General features: G+C 48.1%; 1 protein-coding gene and 1 long non-coding RNA gene across 4 annotated transcripts in view; one reads left to right on the top strand and one right to left on the bottom strand.

Annotated features, from left to right (window-relative positions):
* The window catches only part of MYH3 (myosin heavy chain 3), a 41,794-nt gene that overhangs the window by 1,210 nt on the left and 21,480 nt on the right, over positions 1-19,104 (bottom strand). For all 3 annotated transcript variants that reach the window (XM_044745852.2, XM_070482001.1, XM_070482000.1), the window contains exons 3-38: positions 18,678-18,890; positions 16,764-16,907; positions 16,137-16,293; positions 15,605-15,632; positions 15,130-15,238; positions 14,442-14,534; positions 13,626-13,689; positions 13,446-13,544; positions 12,533-12,636; positions 12,306-12,444; positions 11,764-11,882; positions 11,527-11,676; positions 10,625-10,795; positions 10,216-10,522; positions 10,036-10,106; positions 9,396-9,483; positions 9,198-9,315; positions 8,683-8,806; positions 8,457-8,593; positions 8,116-8,371; positions 7,710-7,952; positions 7,444-7,620; positions 7,168-7,313; positions 7,000-7,090; positions 6,189-6,578; positions 5,961-6,087; positions 4,771-4,889; positions 4,395-4,591; positions 3,830-4,013; positions 2,980-3,145; positions 2,562-2,686; positions 1,767-2,075; positions 1,445-1,648; positions 1,245-1,370; positions 203-373; positions 4-108 (exon numbers count right to left, since the gene is read on the bottom strand). In XM_044745852.2, coding sequence (XP_044601787.2) covers positions 4-108; positions 203-373; positions 1,245-1,370; positions 1,445-1,648; positions 1,767-2,075; positions 2,562-2,686; positions 2,980-3,145; positions 3,830-4,013; positions 4,395-4,591; positions 4,771-4,889; positions 5,961-6,087; positions 6,189-6,578; positions 7,000-7,090; positions 7,168-7,313; positions 7,444-7,620; positions 7,710-7,952; positions 8,116-8,371; positions 8,457-8,593; positions 8,683-8,806; positions 9,198-9,315; positions 9,396-9,483; positions 10,036-10,106; positions 10,216-10,522; positions 10,625-10,795; positions 11,527-11,676; positions 11,764-11,882; positions 12,306-12,444; positions 12,533-12,636; positions 13,446-13,544; positions 13,626-13,689; positions 14,442-14,534; positions 15,130-15,238; positions 15,605-15,632; positions 16,137-16,293; positions 16,764-16,907; positions 18,678-18,881 — 5,562 coding nt within the window. In that variant the 5' untranslated portion in view covers positions 18,882-18,890. The remainder of the gene's footprint in view (positions 1-3; positions 109-202; positions 374-1,244; positions 1,371-1,444; positions 1,649-1,766; positions 2,076-2,561; positions 2,687-2,979; positions 3,146-3,829; positions 4,014-4,394; positions 4,592-4,770; positions 4,890-5,960; positions 6,088-6,188; positions 6,579-6,999; positions 7,091-7,167; positions 7,314-7,443; positions 7,621-7,709; positions 7,953-8,115; positions 8,372-8,456; positions 8,594-8,682; positions 8,807-9,197; positions 9,316-9,395; positions 9,484-10,035; positions 10,107-10,215; positions 10,523-10,624; positions 10,796-11,526; positions 11,677-11,763; positions 11,883-12,305; positions 12,445-12,532; positions 12,637-13,445; positions 13,545-13,625; positions 13,690-14,441; positions 14,535-15,129; positions 15,239-15,604; positions 15,633-16,136; positions 16,294-16,763; positions 16,908-18,677; positions 18,891-19,104) is intronic.
* Positions 2,608-19,104, top strand: part of LOC139039962 (uncharacterized) — a 40,092-nt gene continuing 23,595 nt past the window's right edge. Inside the window, exons 1-2 of the long non-coding RNA XR_011493484.1 lie at positions 2,608-2,744; positions 3,039-3,164. This is a non-coding gene — a long non-coding RNA (uncharacterized lncRNA). The remainder of the gene's footprint in view (positions 2,745-3,038; positions 3,165-19,104) is intronic.

Genomic DNA, 19,104 nt, shown 5'->3' with positions numbered 1-19,104 from the left:
CACCTGGTAAGTTAACTCCTTGACCCGCCGCTCATATTTCCTCAGGCCCTTGACAGACTCAGTGTTCTTCTTCTGCTCCCCTTCCAGCTCAAACTCCAGCTCTCGGATCTGGGGGAAATGGTTGGGAAATTAGTCTGGGGCTGTAGCATGAACGGGAGAAGCCGGCAAGCTCTGCTGGTGCTGGGGTTCGTCCCACATATACCCGGGTCTCCAGTTTCTGGATCTGCTTCTTCCCACCCTTCAGGGCCAGCTGCTCAGCCTCATCCAGACGGTGCTGCAGGTCCTTCACCGTCTGCTCCAGGTTCTTCTTCATCCGCTCCAGGTGGGCGCTGGTGTCCTGCTCCTTCTTCAGCTCCTCAGCCATCATGGCCGCCTGAAAAGCAGATCATACCCACTACAATGCAGCAAAGGTCCAGTGCCTTGGAGCTGCCCAAATCTGGCACCCAGAGGAGCAGAGCCGTGCTGGAGAAAGAGGACCATGGGTAAGGTGATGACTGAGCCCACCCTCTCACAGGGGAGTATGAGAAGAGCAGGGACATAAAAGAAAGGAACCCTCCCAGGACTGGGTGAGAAATGGTTTCTTCCCTTTCCTAAACTGGCCTCCTTGGGACCTTCACACCCCAAGGAAATTCTTTCTTTCATTGTCACCATTATTACCAATATGTATTTTCAAAGGAGCCTTAGACTTAGATAAGACTGAGTCGACACCTACATCCCAGTGTTGGGGAGAGTGAGATTAAGGGAAGGCCTCTGGAGAATTGGGGTGTGCAAAACACAACGGACAGCATATAGTTGCAAGGTAATGTTGCCCATGGGGCAGCAGATGGCGCTGTGGGAGCCATGGGTGGGAGAAGGCCTCTGCGACCGGGAAGGTTAGATGCCCGTGGGAGGGAAATGGCTTCATGTGAGGTGAAATCTGGGGGAATATTGACATCTGAGGGTCGCATTTTCATATTGAGAATAAGTCAGATGTTGAGGGAAAGAAGAGCACACCTCTCTGTGGGCCCAAGAATCAGAATATAATCCCTTCCAGTCTTTTTTTCTATGCTCCATTATTTCTCATAGCCACCTTTTAAATGTGCAGGAGGGGACAGGCTGAGTTCGAGGGAGGTGGGGAGTGGTTTTGGAGCAGAATGTGCACCACCAGTGCCCCGGGGGAGGCCCGGAGTCCAGTGGGACCTATCTCAGGGTTTAGTGAACTACAATCTCGGCGGCCACACCGGAGCAGGAAGGAAGGGCCTTACGTCCGTGATGGCCTTCTTTGCTTTCTCTTCAGCATTCCTTGCATCCCTGCTGGCGTCTTCTACCTCGCTCTGGAGCTGCGTGACGTCTGTCTCTAGCTTCTTCTTGGTGTGGATGAGGCTGGTGTTCTGGGGCAAGAGGAGCGGTGTTACCCAGGCCTGTCTGGGGTGGCATCTCTCCCCTCGGCCTCCACTTCCCTCACCTGGGTGTGCAGCAGCTGCACCCTCTCGTTGGAATCCAGGAGCTCCTGCTCGGCCAGTTTCCGGGCTCTCTCGGTCTGCTCCAGAGAGGCCCGCAGCTCCTCCACCTCGGCCTGCAGCAGGTTGGCTCTGCGCTCCACGATGGCCAGCTGCTCCTTCAGGTCCTCCTGGCCCCGGAGAGCATCATCCAGGTGCAGCTGGGTGTCCTAGCCAGAGAATAAAGGGAAAGTCTAGTTGAAGTTGAGGCTCTAGGACCAAGAGCCTAGCTACACCTTTGAGGGTTGGAGGACGGGAGAGGTTCCCCACCGGGGAGCCCTCTCAAACCTTCAGCTGTCCCTGGACACTCCGGAGGTGCTTGAGGGTCTCTGCAGCCTGGCGGTTGGCGTGGCTCAGCTGGATCTCGATTTCATTCAGATCCCCCTCCATCTTCTTCTTGATCCTGATGGCCTCGTTCCTGCTCCGCACTTCTGCGTCCAGGGCGCTCTGCATCGTTTCCACTGTCCTCTGGTAGTTCCTCTTCAGCTGCTCGATCTCTTCATCTTTCTCCACCATCTTTCTATCGATTTCTGATTTCACTTGTGTCAGTTCAAGCTGGATTCTGAGGATCTTGGCCTCTTCATGCTCAAGGGCAGCCTTTAAAGAACAAAAACAAAACAGAAATAGTACCGGTGAGGAGATGGAGCCTGCTACACTACCCTTTGGGGTAAAAAAGCTTCCACGGAATATTGGTAACTCTGACTCTACAATATTCAAACCATCATTTAAAAAAATCCTCAATTTTTCTTCAGTGCAGAAATAGAATCTGTTTCATTGCTATTTGTTTGGAGTCATACTATCAAGCAATAATAACATTTAAATCATCATATTTCTTAAGAGCACCTTATAGATATTTTAAATTCATCTAAGATTTTGTAAAATCTTATTTTTAGACTTATTTTAAGGCAGTGATTTTCTCCAATAAATTTGAGATCATTCACAGGTATTATTTCGTGCTATTTGACAGGAAAGGAGCAGGCACTAGGACTGTGACTTTGCAGAGTGGAGCCAGCTCGCCTCCCAAGCCAGGGGGCCACATCACTGCATCTTCTCCTGCTGCTGCCTCCCCAGCATGCTGCTCACCTCTGCTTCCTCAAGAGCCAGCTGGATGTCAGCCTTTTCCAGCTCGATCTGCTTTCTTGATTTCTCCAGTTCATGGATGGTTTTACCATTTTCAGCAATTTGTTCTGTGAGATCGGCTATCTCCTCTGCAAAGAAATAAGCTTTGATTGCATTTGAGCACCTCTGCACAGGTTTCCGGGCATGGTAAGCTACAGGCTTTTTAACTAGTTTATTATAATTCTAAGGAAGCTGTTTCCTAGAGATAAGATATCTTAGGAGAGAGACTCAAAATAACCCCTTAGATGATGAGATGATGAACACCATCTGTGGGTGCATTAAAGGACCCGCGCGTAGAGATTTGAGTCCTGCAGTCTCGCCCGCCCCAGCACACACTCTGGCAGTAGTGTGAAGGGAGATTTCAGACTTTCAAACTGCTTACGCTCTAAATTCTTATTTTCTCGTTTCACGGTTTCAAGTTGATCTAAGGCCTCTTCGTAGGCATTTTTCAGTTTGAAGAGCTCGGTGCTCAAGGAGCGGGATTCCTTCAGAGATGCCTCCAGCTCTGCCTGGCTCTCCTCACACTTTGTCTTCCATTCGGCGAGCACCTGGAACACCAGGATGAAGGTATCTCCCTTTATTAGCTCTTCTTCTCCAAGCTTATAACTAAATATAATGTTAATAAGTATTAATAAATACTCTTAGAATTGGGGCTCTACCAGGCAGTGTTTCTCGTCTGGCTCTTTGTTCCTGATTATTGGACTAACCAAGATTTTGGTCCATAAATTTACTCAAGATCAATAACAACTGCCATCTCCAGGAAGGAAATGGATCCTTTGAGAAGAAATTAGCTAGGCATAATTGCCCTTTTCCTAATATGAAATGGCCCTGCACTTCTAAATGTTTCATTAAAACTTTGGTTCAAACCAACCTTCTCTGTCATACTGAAAGGGGCGCTCCCAGAAAAGCCACTCAATAGAACCCGAGTTAGTGTCGCACATGTCAGCCCCCCAGACAGACCAGCAGTATGGAGGAATAAAAATGTTTGGGGCTCAACAACATTGTAGAAATTGGTTTGTCTCCACTGACAATATTTGAAAGGGACTCCATCCCCACCCTATTCCCATTTTGTTGTACGGATGAGGAAACTGTAGCCCAGCGAAGCTCAGGGACTTGCCCAAGGTCACACTGCTAGTGGGGCAGAGTCAAGACTGGGACCAATCTCTTCCTTCCGTGACAACTAGGGGTTCCCCACATTGGGGTGTTCAGCCTGCACGGAGCTGACCCCACACCTTGTCAAAGTTCCTCTGTTTCTTGTCCAGAGCAGCAGCCAGGGAGTTGGCTCTTTCAACATCAACCATCAGATCCTCGACCTCCCCTTGCAGCCTCTGCTTGGTCTTCTCCAAGGAGGCACATTTAGCATTCACTGCCTCAACCTGTTCCTCAGAATCTTGAAGGCGCTGAGCAAGTTTTTTCCTTAAAGAATGTGAAAGAGAAGCAGATGCTATTTAAGTTTCAATCCTCCTGAACATCACTGTTCATCAAGTTGGAATCACTAATCTACGTGATTCAAATCCCTGTTTGCTTTCCTAAGCTCAGGAGAAACTACTAAAACTCAGTGATCAATTTGGCTACTAAAACTCAGTGATCAATAACCTGCCTTGTCTCTAACCAAGATCATCTTAATGAGATGTGCTAATGCCAGGTCCCTCTCATGGCACAGCACTGCACTGAAAGACAGATGAGGTGGGGAAACATCTAGAAACAAAACAAATTCATTCCTGAGTAATTCTAAAGTCAGTCCCTCTATCATATGATCATTTAACAGTTCTGCTAAAGGTCAATAGAGTTGCATACTTGGCCTCCTCCAGCTCCTCCGTGCGCTGGATGGCGTCCGTCTCGTACTTGGTCCTCCACTGGGCAACCTCGCTGTTGGCCTTGGACAGCGCCCTCTGCAGCTCGGCCTTGCCTTCCTGCTCCTCCTCGTACTGTTCCCGCAGGAGGTCACAGTCATGGCGGGAAGACTGCAGGGCGTGGGCCAGCGCATTCTTGGCCTGCACAAGTGAAGAAAGAGGAGTGCCCCCAGTGGACTAATATTTTAGTCCCACGTGCATGATACAATCCTAGTACGTTCCTGCCATCATCTCCTACCGAATATAGTTGCCTTTTTTTCTGCAGGTGGTATTTGAAAATTAGGTCAAGGAAGGGCTCCCTGATGACATGACAAGAGTACCTTGCACTCTTCCTCCAACTGCCTTTTGAGCTCTTCTATTTGTTGGGTAAATGCTTGCTTGCTCCTGGAAAGTTGGGATACGATGCTTTCCTTTTCTTCCAGTTGACGACTCAGCTCGCCTGTGTCCAGAAGGAAATATTTTCATTTTATTCATTCATTCATTCATTTACCAAGTTCCTACTGTGCATAAGGCATTGTGCTAAGATCTGAGGGAGAGCAAATTGGAAGATGTGGTCTTTTCTTGGGGGAAAAGGGATGTGTCCATGAAAAAGAACCTGAAAGCACAGCCTGATAAGAGATTGTTTTAAACTACTAGAAGCTTGGAGTGACTTTTGTCAATAAAACCCATTGAGAACAATTGTAATTTTAAACATTTACTGCCTGAAAACTCCCATCAGACCTTCCAGTGGCTGGTGTTTCCAGCTGTTTGTTGATTTGTCCTTAAGAGAAATAGCGCCTTCCTTAGGACTTTGTATCTAGTAATTGAAGTTTGACTCTAGGGTGAATATGGTAAGTTCTGGTTTAAATGTGTACATAGAGTTAAGAGGGGCAAAAGGTGGAGGGGAGAGGCCTTATGCCTCCAGAGATGAATTCCCAAGATTTTGTCCAAGTGGCAACTGAACTTCTTTTCTTCGTTGTCTTGGTTGTGGCTGCTAGCAGACGATTGACTCACTCCTGATGATGGCCCGGAGGACCAGTAGAGGTGGACCCACATTCTAGATGAAAGCTCCAAATCATGGTCCCCCATGTTTTTATTACACCCCAAGAACCTATAAAAATTGACCATGTTTCTTTATTTATTGTCTAAAACACTTGCTTGCAGATAATCTGAATTAATCTGTAGTAAGAAGCAGGAAGGCCATGGGACTTATTTTCTAGTCCTGTTGCTGCCATCTCGATGCTTTTTGATGCAAGGTTATAATAATTTCTAAGGGGTTTGAACCAGCTGATATTTTGAGTCCTTTCTTATTCTGGTCTACTTGTCTCTCTCTTGTTTTGACTGAACTCTCAAAGTTCTCCTCCTTTAGGATATTCTGAATGGCCTTTTTGGGTTATTTCACTTGCTTCTCTTCTGAAAATATGCTTTTCTAGAAATTCTCCCCCACACAATTACTGCCCTTGAGTTTTGGCCAGGTGCCCCCTTTGAGGTGTCCCTGAGGTGGTGCCCCTTGCCACTGCGCATCGCTCACCAGCCTCGGTCTGCAGACGAGACTTCTGTGTGGTCAGCTCACTCATGCTCCTCTGAATTTCCTCGTTCTTGCCCCTGGCCTCACTTAACTGATCCTCCAGAGTGCGGCATATTTTTTCCAGATTTGCCTAAAGGATTGAGAAGGGGGAGAACGTGAAGTCAGTATTCAGAGTTGGGTGACCCCAGAGGTCTCTTATCAAAAGCATCGGGCCCCGTCCTGCCCAAGTACCTTAGATTTCGACACACTCTCCACGTTGCTGGAGAGGTCGTCGATCTCCAGCTTGAACTCGCTCTTCTCTTTCTCCAGCTTCTGCTTGACCCTCTGCAGGTTGTCTATCTGCTCCCCGAGCTCAGCTGTGCTGTCCGCATGCTTCTTCCGCAGAGCGGCCACCGTGGCTTCATGCTGCAGCGTGGCCTCCTCCAGGTCCCTGCGCAGTTTCAGGAACTCGGCCTCCCGCTTCTTGTTCAGTTCTATCTGCGTGGAGGTGACGCCTCCCGCCTCCTCCAGCCTCTCGCTCAGCTCCTCCAGCTCGCGGGCATAGTCACTGCGCTGCTTCTCTGTCTTGGCGCGGGTCGCCCTCTCTGCCTCAATCTCTTCTTCCAGCTCTTCAATGCGAGCCTGTAGAAAGCAGCCGTTCACCCATGGGCGATCAGTCCCCGAGTGACTCTGAATGTCAAGAATAGACTAGTTTCCATTCCCAGTAGACAAACCAATTCTTGGACTTCTCCCAGACAGATGTGAATGTTGCTAATTTCCTTTAATATGAATTTTTCCTGTTCCAACATGGTCATTTCTCCAGCAGTGACCAACCCAGGATATTATTTAATCAACTAAATGTTGACTCAAAATACTTTAATTGTGTACGTTATTTAAAATTATGGAAAAATTGTTCATCAGTGCTGTCAGCCTGGCAAAAAGGAAACCACTGAGGCAGGCAGACCACGGTCCTGCCCACTTGCTCTAAATGACTCACAGCAGGCAGCACCCAGCCCACTGTGAGTGACCCACAAGTGAAAGAAAAATCTGAAATGCCTCCTACCTGTAGCTCTTTGATTTTCTTCTGAAACTGGAGGCCCAGAGTCTGCTCATCTTCCACTTTGCTTTGCAGTTGACTGTGTTCAAAATCCTTCCTGTGAAGGGAAACGCAGAATATGTAAAGACAAAATACCCAGCAGCGTGGCCGCAAATCAGTGGTTCCAGGGCGTACTTCTTGAGCCTTTCATCCAGCTGTTGCTTGTCATTCTCCAGGTCTAATATGGACTCCTGGGCAAGCTTCAGGTCTCCCTCAAGCTTCCTTTTGTTCCTTTCCAGCTCTACACGGAGCTTCTTTTCTTGCTCCAGGGAGCTCTCCAGCTGAAAAAGGCACCATTTCCTTTTGAGAACAAATGCTTTTTGCATCAGAAGACTCTTGAGGGCTCTTCCAACCCTGAAGTTCTAGGACTCCCAATAAAGCAAAATAAAGTAAATAGCAGTATTTACTTACATCATCAACTTGCTGTTCCAGTTTGCTCTTGATTTTGCTCAAAGAATTGACTTTGTCTTCTTCAGCTTGGAGGTCATCTAGGGTCTGCTGGTGGGCCTCTTGGAGGGCCTTCTTTTCCCTGGTTAACTTTGCAATTGTTTCATCCAATCCGGCGAGTTCCTCAGTAAGGTTTTTAACCTGAGGAGAAGTCACAAGCAATTGTAAGAAGAAATAAAGTTGGGTTTGCAACAACTCCATCAAGGTATAAAGACACACAAAGAAAGTACCTTGTTCTCTGTGGCATGTTTCTCCTTTTCAACCTTGGCCAGTGTCAGCTCAAGGTCATCAATGTCCTTCTTGAGCTCTGAACATTCGTCCTCCAGTTTCCTCTTCTTGGCCGTCAGCTCAGCGTTGATCTCTTCCTCATCCTCAGCTCTCTCAGTCACCTCCTTGATTTTGGCCTCCAGCTGGAATTTGGCTTTTATCAACTGATCGCATCTTTCCTCGGCATCCAACAAGTTTTCACTTTCCTTTAAACAAAGAATCATGATTTCCTTTAATGAGATAAGGATTCTGACTTTCTGGTATTTTGCTATATGAAGTCCTTTATGAAATACCCCAATTAAAAAGCAAAAACCTACTTTTCCTAAATAATTAAGAAGGAAAGTAAAAAAACAATTCCTAAACACATACAGCTTGTACTTGGAGTTGCAGGTCATTCTTCTCTTGAACTAGAGTCACCAATTTTTCCTCCAGTTCCTTCCTTTTTGCCTCTGACTTGGCGAGTTCGTCTTTGGTTTTCTGAAACTCCTCCTTCATGGTGGCCATCTCCTTCTCAGTCTCTGCACTCTTGAGCAGGGGCTTGATCTTGAAGAAGAGTTTCATCCAGGGCCAGTGCTTGACGTTCATGAATGAGCGAATGTTATATTGGATGCAGAAGATGGACTCCCTTAGAACAAAACATGGGTTATTTCTAAGAAAGACTCCCCACTTCCCCCCAAAGAGCTCATGTTTGAACAAAGACCCCACTCAACCTTCTCTGCACCATCTTCTGGAATTCCATGCGCATGAGAAACCCTCTGCACACAGCTTGTGTCCGGGTGATCAGTTTGGCCAGGCGGTCATCCCGCATTTCTTCTAGGGTTCCCAGCAAGCCAGCCTTGAAGAACACCTTAGAGGGAAGAAGGATGATGTGAGTCAGTGTGCTGGAGAAGTCTAAAAGCGACTACATGCCAGCAGTTGTCAGAACTGATGCTTTACCTTGGTATGTCCAAATTTGTACTGAGTGTGGTCAATATCGATGGATGCCAACAGCTTTTCGCAAGCTTTCTTGCTGTCAATGAATTGTCCCTCGGGGATTGCGCTAGCATTCAGCACTCGATATCTGCCATTGTAGACACAGAAACAATTATAGACTATTAGCAAAGATGTAAACCTTGGAGACCAACTAATTGAGGCCTCTCTTCTAATAGGTCCAGAGAGGGAAAGAAACTTGCCCATAGTCAAGTCACCCTGCTAAAGAGTGGCCTGGAATCTAGGCCTCCCAACTCTTAGGCCAGGTCTTTTCCCGCCATGCTGTAGATCATATAAGCTTCTGAGAAACTGTGGAAGAAAGAATTATGTCTACCTTGGCTGAGCGGTAGGTTAATCATTTTCCATGGAAGTCCATAACTGTTCTGTTAGAACAAGTCTTTTCATACTAGTATTTCTCCCTCTCATCATTTCCACATTTCCACATCTTATCAAGAAGCATATAGAACATTTTTGTTACACACCTTTGTTTAAAATCCCCGTAGAGAATCCTATTTGGGAATCCCTTCCTGCAGATGCGGATGCCTTCCAGGACACCGTTACACCGCAGCTGGTGCAGGACAAGGCTATGTTCCATAGCCCCTTAGAAGAGAAGCAAGAAACATCAGCTTCACACAGACTTTCTTAAAAACTGACCACCGTCTTACCAGCTGATGTCTTACCTGGGGTTTTTGTTTCGTTGGGAATTATACAGCGCACAAAGTGAGGGTGAGTAGTTCTTAAATTTGACATCAGCTTGTTCAGATTTTCCTAAAGGAAAAAAATTGAATTTGACAGCCTACTGTAGCCTTTTACAAAGACAGAGATGTATTGTCGTGAAAAATAAGGTATATATTTTAAACTTATGAATTATAAAGAATAATGAAATTATTTCACTGTTTTAATAGGCTTATGGTAAGAGGTGTAGGAAAATAGCTGATGTGATAGTGTTTTGCTTCACAGTGAGCCAGAGACTAATCAAGTACAAAACGGTCTTTGAAATCAACTCAAGAGATGTAGCTGGCTCCAGTGGGAGGCTGAGATGCGACTGCCTGTGTCTTTGTGGCAAGTCGGAAAGTTTGTGCTGAGGACTCACCTCCCAGGCCAGCCAAGCCAACTAGTTCTACCACAAAATGATAATTAAATTCTGGCCCCACATTTGTTAGACCTCACTTACATATTATCACACTGCCACTCAATCTAAGTGACAGTAATTAGATAAAGGTCATATTACTGTTTTTGAATAAACCAAGTTTAGAATCTCTACATTGCTCATTTTGAGATGACAAGCAAATCAATTAGAAACAAACACATTTTTCTTACCCTGAAAAGGGCAGAGACAGTTTGGAAGGAAGAACCCTTCTTCTTGGCAACTTTCTTCTTTCCACTGTCAGCTGAAAGAAATAAAAGATAGTGAGTGCTGTGAGCAGATCTACAGAGATTTTTCAGTCCTGTGGATTGAATAGAGGGAGAAAGCACAAGGCACTCTGTGTGGTCTGTTACCGTCCGCTGTCGCAAAGGTGGCGTAAAGATGCGCCAGGAGCCTGTTGGAGGACTTCTGGTACAGCCCTACCACCGTCTCATTCAGGGGGTCCTTGTTCTTCTCCAGCCAGCCTGAGACGCTGTAGTCCACGGTGCCCGCATAGTGGATCAGCGAGAAGTGGGCCTCGGCCCTGCCCTTGACCACCTTGGGCTTCTGGAAATTGCTGGACTTGCCCAGGTGCTGGTCATACAGCTTGTTCTTGAAGGAGGTGTCTGTGGCCTTGGGGAACATGCACTCCTCTTCCAGGATGGAGAATATGCCCATCGGCTGGATTAAGGCAAGATGAAATACATGTGGGGTAAATATGTGCTGCAGTGATGAGCAGCAGAGTATGTAAGAAGAGGTTGCTGAGCGGATAGTCTAGGATACCTTCTCGATGAGCTCAATGCAGGCAGCCAGGTCCATGCCGAAGTCGATGAACGTCCACTCGATGCCCTCCTTCTTGTACTCCTCCTGCTCCAGCACGAACATGTGGTGGTTGAAAAACTGTTGCAGTTTCTCGTTGGTGAAGTTGATGCACAGCTGCTCCAGGCTGTTATACTAACACCAAAATATAATGTTTACATGAAAAGTTGGACTTCTTTCAAAATCAAAGACCCATCACCCTTCCTCCTCATTGCTCAGGCTCTCGCCAACTCATTTATGCATTCAGCTGTGCTCACATTCCTCAAGGACTAGCTCACATCATGTCTCCTGCTTGGAGCCTTCTCTCAACTGCCAACTAGAAGGTATTTCGCCCTCTCCTGAGTTCCCGCGGGCCGGGCCTCTCCTGCGCACCGACCACAGTCTGCCTTATTTTGCAGTTAGTCTTCAGTGTGCCTGGTCTACTTCTCACTTTCCTCTATGGACTCCGAGCTCATATTGTATTCACCTGCATGTCTTGTATCTGGTTGATACCAAAAACACACTTTGATGAATGGCTGTATGCTTCTTATCCAGAACCAGCAGAATTTTTACGTAAAATATTGCATGATTGGCTTATGATCAAATTCTCTATATGCCCGGCTCTTCCTAAATCAGTATTTGCATTTGATTTTTCTGAATCCATTGGACAATGTCCTTTAAAATTCCGCTTGACACAAGTCTTCCCCTCTCTTAAAATAATACTAACCCTCCTCACCTTCTCGTCTACCTGACCACCCTCTGTCTAATTTTCCCACAAGATGTGATGGTATGACAGGTTGGCCACCTTGATATCTTCCCTCTAGGATCATGAAAACCCATCCTCCCACGCAAAGGCACATGAACGCATGAATATAAGTGACGCGAACCTCAAAGATCTCAAAGCCCGCAATGTCCAAAACACCAATGAAGTGTTGTCTCGGTAACTTCGTATCCAGTTGCTGGTTGATGCGCGTGACCATCCACAGGAACAACTTTTCATAAACTGATTTGGAAAGGGCATTCACAGCATGGTGAACCTGTTAGAGGAAAGATCAGCCAACGAGTCTGAGGGCAGCGGCCGCCGGGTACCGGCGTCCCTTCCCGGCCTCGAAGCAGTCACTTACCTGATCCACAGTCTGACCTTTGGTAACATACTCATTCCCGACTTTCACTCTGGGGAAGCACAAAGCTTTCAGGAGGTCCGAAGAGTTCAGGCCCATCAGATAGGCTGTCTTGTCAGCCACTGGGCAAGAAAAGAAAGATGATTACAAAGGGAAACCCCTGATGCCTGACAAAGTAGGAAAACCACTTGGAAATCATCCGGATGTTTCAAAGCTTGGCTGAGTCCACCTCAGTGTGTTTTACGCGCCATATCTCTAAACTGCTTCCACTTGGCCAATGGAAGCTAAGTCACTCCGAATATGGTGGTCTATGGGAAGGCAGGATTGGGTTCCAGAAAGCACTGGTCACTTTCATTGCATCTGATGCAGGAGCATGCTAGTGATTCAGCAAACGGGGGTGAGAACAGTGCTTAGGGGCATCTGAGCCTCAGAGAGGTCCACCTCTCCAGGTGGAAGAAGGATGAGTCACTGTCAAACGAGGCACCAAATAATCTGTGGAACAGCCACCCAGCTCTGGTTTACGGCCTGTTGTAGTGATTTGGTACCTTCTGTGCCATCTGGTTCCGCCTGCTCCTCTCGCTGCTTCTGCTTGAACTTCATGTTCCCGTAGTGCATCACAGCGCCCGTGAGCTTGTAGAGTCCAGATTTCTCCTCTGGGGTGAAGCCCAGGATGTCAATGGCACTCTGGCATTGAAAGAACAACAGCAAGTCAGTCAGCTGACCCCAGTGATGGAAATGGAGTACCCCACCCCTTTCTCTCAGCTCTACTTACATCTGTAGCCAACAGCTCCTCGGCGTCGTCGATACTGGCCACCAGGATTTCCCCCTGGCTGATGAATGGGTAGTCATAAGGGTTGGTTGTAATAAGCAGCAACTCTGAAATCATGAATAGTTAGAGGAGGTCACATAGATGCCAAGAGAATATCCACGCAGTCCACTTGTACTGCTGAAGCCCAAACCCAATTTAGAGTTAGAAATCTCTTTTCAACAGCCTCGTGATCCTCAGGCTGTGGCTGAATGTAAACTCCAGGGAAGACTGTGGCCATGCGATGTAGATTAAGAACCTGGGAAAGAATATTTAAATTCCCTTGCTTTGTACGTGAATGGTGCATGTCAATGTAGGTTAGAAAAATTAATAGGGAAAACTGGCTGAGTGTGGGTCAGGACATGAGCCCACGTTGAGGGAAGCACAGGTCATTTGGTATAATCATAGCCTTTTCCAAAACTTGTTGAAAAGCTGCAGCCTATTTCCAGGCTTGGGCCCAGAAGGCTGAGCAAACACAGCCAAAGAGCAAAGAAGACAGCGTGTACAGAGGCCTCTGTCAGGTGTGGAACACAGGGGGGGTGAGGATCCGCAGGCTGGATTATCATCTCATAGTGCACTAGCCTCACAGCATTTGGTTTCTGTGCCAGAACACGAGGGGGCGCACAAGGACAATTAAATGCTTAGTTGTTCAGCAGGTTTCTATAAACCCGTGCTGAATTCATTGTGGTCTAATCTTGTTCTTGTCCACTGGATTAGGTTTTTTCAAATTGGCACATCACTGTCAAAATAGCCACATCCCATTTCTAAAATAAATTCCTCCATTGCCTATTGAGTCACCTATGTGTAGGGTAGATCTCCTTGGTCCAGAGATCCAAGACCCAAAATGCCTAAAGGCCAACCACACTGGGGACTTCCTCACCTATGAGCTCAGGCTTCTTGTTTGAAAGAATCTGGTAGAAGATGTGGTAGCTTCTCTCAGCCTTCAGCTGAAAGGTCACTCTGGATTTTTCCAGCAGATCTATGGACACAAACACAGGACTGTTTTCCAAATGGCTCCCCACTCCCCTGAGACATCATCTGACCCCAGTAATCCACTTACAAGTTTCAATATCTGCAGAGGCCAGTTTCCCAGTGGTACCAAAATGGATGCGGATGAACTTGCCCTGTGGGGGGAAGGGAGACCAGCGTGTACCAGGACTCTAAGTGTTCCTACTTGTCTCCTGGGTAGTGCGAATAAGAGCTTTATTCCCCTATAAATTGAAATTCAGTATGTCCTCCTTCTTTTCCTTCTTCTCTTTCCAGTTGGATATGCATCCCTTTTTTCCATCCCCTTTTTTCCACATTCCCTCCCAACCGCCCCGCCCCATCCAGTCAACAAAGTAATAGAGTGATTTTTCTCAAGATGCACATCAAAGCTATCACTTCTCTGTTTATAAAATCCCGCAGTAGTTTCCTAAATAAAATCCACACCGCTTTTCACGGCTTACATGTTCCTACGTGACCAGGTCTCCTTTGACCTCTTCCCTCACCTCATGAGGCCCACCTCCTTGCCCACCTCGCTGCAGCCACGTGGACCATTCTGAGGTCCGTCAACTACACCGGGCCCTTCCCTGCCTCAGAGAGTGTGCACTTGCTTTTCCCTATGTCCCTGCTCATCCTGCAGATCTCAGGGTTCATAGGCCAGCCCCCTGAGAGGCCTTCCCTGCCAACCCTGTCTAGAGGAGCCCCAGCTACTCTGTCACATGCCCTCTTCATCGAACTTTACATGAAGGTGTCACTATCTGAAATTGTCTTGTTGATGTGTTTCGTTCTTTCACTGTCTGTCCCCCTGGACTGTGACCTTGGGGAGGACAGGAACCTTGCCTATCTCGTATTCCCTGGAGAAAATCTCAGCGTAACTCAACTTCAGACTCACAAAGCGGGAGGAGTTGTCATTCCTCACGGTCTTGGCATTCCCGAAGGCCTCCAGCAACGGGTTGGCACTGATGATCTGGTCTTCCAGAGTCCCCTGAGGCAAGAAATGAGGGGAGGAAGAAGCCACACAAGGACAGCTCTCCCTCGCTGCCTCACTCCTGCCTGCCCGTCTCTGGGGAAACTGGTCTCTCCCCCTCTCATTTTCCAATTTGAGGATCAGCCAAATCATTAGCATGTCTCACTCAAAACACTTTGCCATTTTGTTGTATTTGGTCATCATTGGGTGTCTTGACTTAAAATTCGTTTAATGCTTCAATTCCTTCATTCTCCAATCAGTTAGGTTGTCTGTATGCACTTCAAACTGTATTAACATATTTTGTTTCAAAAGGCAGATCTATGCTACAGTTCTCTTAAGTTGGTATACGATTCTGCCATAAGAGAAAAAGCTCTCTGAGCTGCTCCCAAATCAACGCCTTTCTTGGTTAAGCCTTCGAGCCTCATTTTCCAGGAAGAGCACAGCATCTGGCACTGTGAGATCAACCACACAACTGGCTGTCCTTCAGGATTTTAAATTCTGCCCGCTCTCCTTCCCTTAAAGAGGCAGGAGTTTGCCTCCCTTTGCCTTCCCTCTCTGAAGTGAAGACAAAGGTCAGAAGTGGAAGCAGAGCAAGCCTTTCTCCCCTCCATACCTTCATTTTGGAGTCCTTCTTCTTGGCGAGGTCTCCAGTAGCTGCAATTGTTGCAAAGTACTGGATGACCCTTTTGGTGTTCACAGTCTTTCCTGCCCCGGATTCTCCGCTATTGAGAGAGATCAAAAGAGAGTAGGAGAAAGAAACAAGTCCTGTTCATAGAAATAGACTCTCCAAGATGTCACAGAGAGGCCTGGACATCCTCTGAGCCACATGAGACACACAACCTTCAAACAAATGTGAGAGATGCAGAGGCTTACGGGATCATCACAGCTGGGTTGACCCAAGAATGGGCAATGCCGGTTTTCTGAGACCTTACACATACCTTCTTGCCCATCCTCAAATCTCTTTTTTCATCACAGACTTTGTTCTAACTATGTTCTAATTAACAGAATAGAGCAAGTGGCACCTTTGCCTTCTGCACTGGGGACAAAGAGCCAAGGCTATGAAACTACTCTATGCTTTGGATACTCACGTGATCAGAATGGACTGGTTTTCACGATCTGCCAAAGAAAGAAAGAAAATAGAGTTGACAGCAATATAAAAAAAGAGCTTTTCAATTCTCCATTTCTCAAACAGTCAGAGTTCATTTGCACAATTCCTCTTCCCTTTAGTACTTTGTTTAGTCCTAGGTGGGAGCTTTAAGAGCCTCCTTCTTGAGAAGGAGACTCAGGGAGGTTAAGTCCCTGCTTAGAACCAGCCAGGCCTTCTCACCAGTCAGTGGCTTCTCATCATAATAGGTGGAATCATATGAAAGAGCCAGCTTTTGATTTTGGCCCATAAAAATGTCAGTTTCATATGGTTTAACCAATACTTGCATTAATACAAACTCCTCACCAGGGTCTGCAAGGCCCAACATGATCTGGCCTCTTTCTGCCTCTTGAAGCACCTCTACCCTCCGCTCCTCTGTGCTGGAGGTCACACACCAGAGGGGGCAGGCCTAGGACCACATGGCAGCTCTCCTGAGCCCTGTCTGGTGCTCGCTCCACTACTCGAGGGAAACCTACCAGTCAGCATGAACTGATAGGCGTTGTCAGAGATGGAGAAGATGTGGGGCGGGGCCTCCTGGCGCTTTTTGCCTCGGTAGCCGTCCACCACCTCAGGGTTATACACCGGCAGCCACTTGTAGGGGTTGACGGTGACACAGAAGAGGCCCGAGTAGGTCTGTGGGAGTAAAAAGTATGTATGTATCTCTGTATGTGTGTATATATACATAAAACCTTTTCCCTTTGTTATTATTTCACTTTTCTTTATGATAAACTTGTAAAGAAGGAAAGATGATTTCTCTTTATAGATGAGGCAACTGAGACTCCAAGAGGGGCGTAGCCAGACCTCCCACAGCTAATAAGGGACAAGGCCAAGGCCCAAACGTTGGCCATCTTTCCTGCTCTCCCCCATTCCTGCCTGTTCTTCCCCCTCCCTCCCTCCTCCTTCCAGCCTCTCTTTCCCACCCCGTCCATCTCTCCCTTCCTCATCTTCTATCTTTCTCTTCCTCTTTTCCTCTTCTTTTTTCCCCATTTCTCCTCTTTTGTTCAACAGCTTAGTCGAGCACTAATCTTGTAAAATCCCGTCACCGACCCAAGCATCTCCACCCCCAGCCCATCAAACATCCCGGGAAACTCCTCAGCACTGACATAGATCATCCAGGAGGTGTAGCGGTCCTTAAGGTTGTAGAGCACGGCTGGCTCGTTCAGGTGCGTCAGCATGGCCATGTCCTCAATCCGGTCGAACTTGGGGGGGTTCATCGCATACACATCCTCTGGTTTAACCACCAGGGTCTGAGAAGGAAGAGGTACAGTGCTTACCTAGTACTCTCTGTGCAGTTTGCCCGCTGCAGATATCTATCACCCATGAAGAGACTTGTGAGCCCAGATCCGAGGAGCAAGCACTAGAGAAAATGCCCTTTTGACAGCGAGGGAAGACAAGGTTGTGGGGCGGCTTGTGGTGATGGTGATAGAACGCGATTTGTGTCTGTTACTCAGGGCTGTTTGTTTTTTTCCCATCCAATGGGCCTGAGGTGAAGGGAGGATAATACAAATGAGAAAAGAGGGTCTCTGTGGACAGACGCGGGGATGACGTAGGGATGGGAGCCAGCAGGAACCTTCAGCTCAGCAACGCTGGCTGGACCCAAACCCGGCTCCTGCTGCTGATAGGCTTGTTCTCTCTCCTCAGGGGACACAGCACGTCCACTGGCGTCCCTGAGGCAGGGACAGGAGAGAAAGAGGAAGGTGGCATAGGATCAGCAGGCTGGCGCCCACAGAATTAGTCCATGCTCTGAGCTCTCCAAAAGCAGCTGTCCAGCCTCCCAGCCAGCATCATGCTCCCCTCACCACCCTCCCTGCCTGTGCTTATGGAAGAGAAGCCAGCTCCCCCACACCCCGCCTCTCTGGGCTCAGAGTGTTACAAGCCAGCGAAGGGAGCCACAAGGCAGGGCCCGCGGGCTCCAGTGCTGATAGGTGTGCTTGCCTTTCCCTCGAGGAGGCACTCCCAGCCCAGCAACTCAGGCTTCTCCCGCTGCAAGGTCCCAGGCACAGAGGGGTGAGCTGGCTTCCTCTCCCCTGCCCTGCCCTCACCCCCTTGCTCTCTGAGACCTCCTTTGAAGAAGATCATTTCCTGGTTCAGCAAGGTGGGTGGGAAGCCTGCCCCTCCTGCCTTCGCGCAGAGCTTCACCTAAACCACCCGTGCAAGCAGCCCTCCTGGGGTGTCCTCCATCCTCCTAGATCTTTATTCCTTACGTCTAGCTTCCGTCTTCCCTGCTGCCACGTAAGCTCATGCTCGGCTCTGTCATCTGAAGCACACAGACGGCTGCCCTCTGGGAACATCCACGCTTGGGGGCACTGAAGGGCGGCTTTCAAGGCCTTTTTCCTTCAGCCCAGCCCAATGACGCTCTTTCTTTCACTCTTCTCTTTCGGATTTTCTTTTTCCTCTCTCTTATTTATTTATTTATTTATTTTTTAACTTTTCTTGGAACATTTTAGATTCTTCCGGTCTAGGTTGCAGAAAGTAGTGAAGTCCAGAATCCCTCCTAGCACTCCCACAATGGGCCACACTGTCTGTCCATCGCCTTTATGATGTGAGGAGGCTGCCATTTCACATCGAGTTTATGGTCCACCTGGGACCCTTACCCACCTTCCTTGCTTCCTCAGTTAGATGGCTACTGCTTGAATTAGGAGAAAACCTAGGCTCTCAAAGGAGAGTATTCTAAAAGACATTTTCCTAGTGCTGGACTCCCAACCCCACACCCTCGGGGTGCATGGAGCCGGTCCCCTCTGACCTCGAGTGATGTGAACACTGACAAAAGCACTTGAACACTAATTGCTTTGAGCAGCCACAACCAGGTTCTTTTCCCACCCTGCAGCCTGAGGTCAGTATTCCCTCTGCTTTCTCCAAGGACACCTGGGAAAGCTAAGACAGTGACGCTGTGGGAGGCATTATGGTGCCAGAGCCACAAGGGGAAGTGGCAGGAGGTGGGGCGGATGCACAGACTGGCAGCCATGAAGAGCAGACAGAGGGCCAGTGGGCCTGCAGAGGGCGTGGACGAGGCTTACCCGGTTGTCTTCGGTTTCCACCGTGACCTTCCCATCCTGGGTACTCTTAATTTTTGCCTTGGCATAGTCTTCTTTTGAGTCGACCACAAAGCAGTAGGTTTTGGCATCAAAGGGCTGGTTCTGAGCCTCGATCCTCTCCTTTTCTGACTTCCGGAGGAAGGGAGCGGCTATGCCGAACACTTCCATTTCCGAGTCGCTACTCATGGTTGTCAGCTGGAAGGCAAACCCTCGGTGAGCCCAGCTGCCTCCTGAGCCAGCCTCGGGGCCTGTCCTGCATCCGCCCTGCCCCCGCAGCAGCCCTCCATCCTAGGGGCTCCACCCACAGGACTTCAGTGCTGGGAGAATCAAATGGGCACATATTTATGGAGTGGCTATTCTGTGCAAAGGGCACAGAGCATATGTGATCCAAGCTCCGCGAGCATCAGAG

This window comes from Equus asinus, chromosome 13 (assembly GCF_041296235.1).
Source record: "Equus asinus isolate D_3611 breed Donkey chromosome 13, EquAss-T2T_v2, whole genome shotgun sequence".
In the NCBI taxonomy this organism is placed as follows: domain Eukaryota; kingdom Metazoa; phylum Chordata; class Mammalia; order Perissodactyla; family Equidae; genus Equus; species Equus asinus.
The sequence above is the reverse complement of the archived record's forward strand: the minus strand, read 5'-3'. Positions and strand labels throughout refer to the sequence as shown.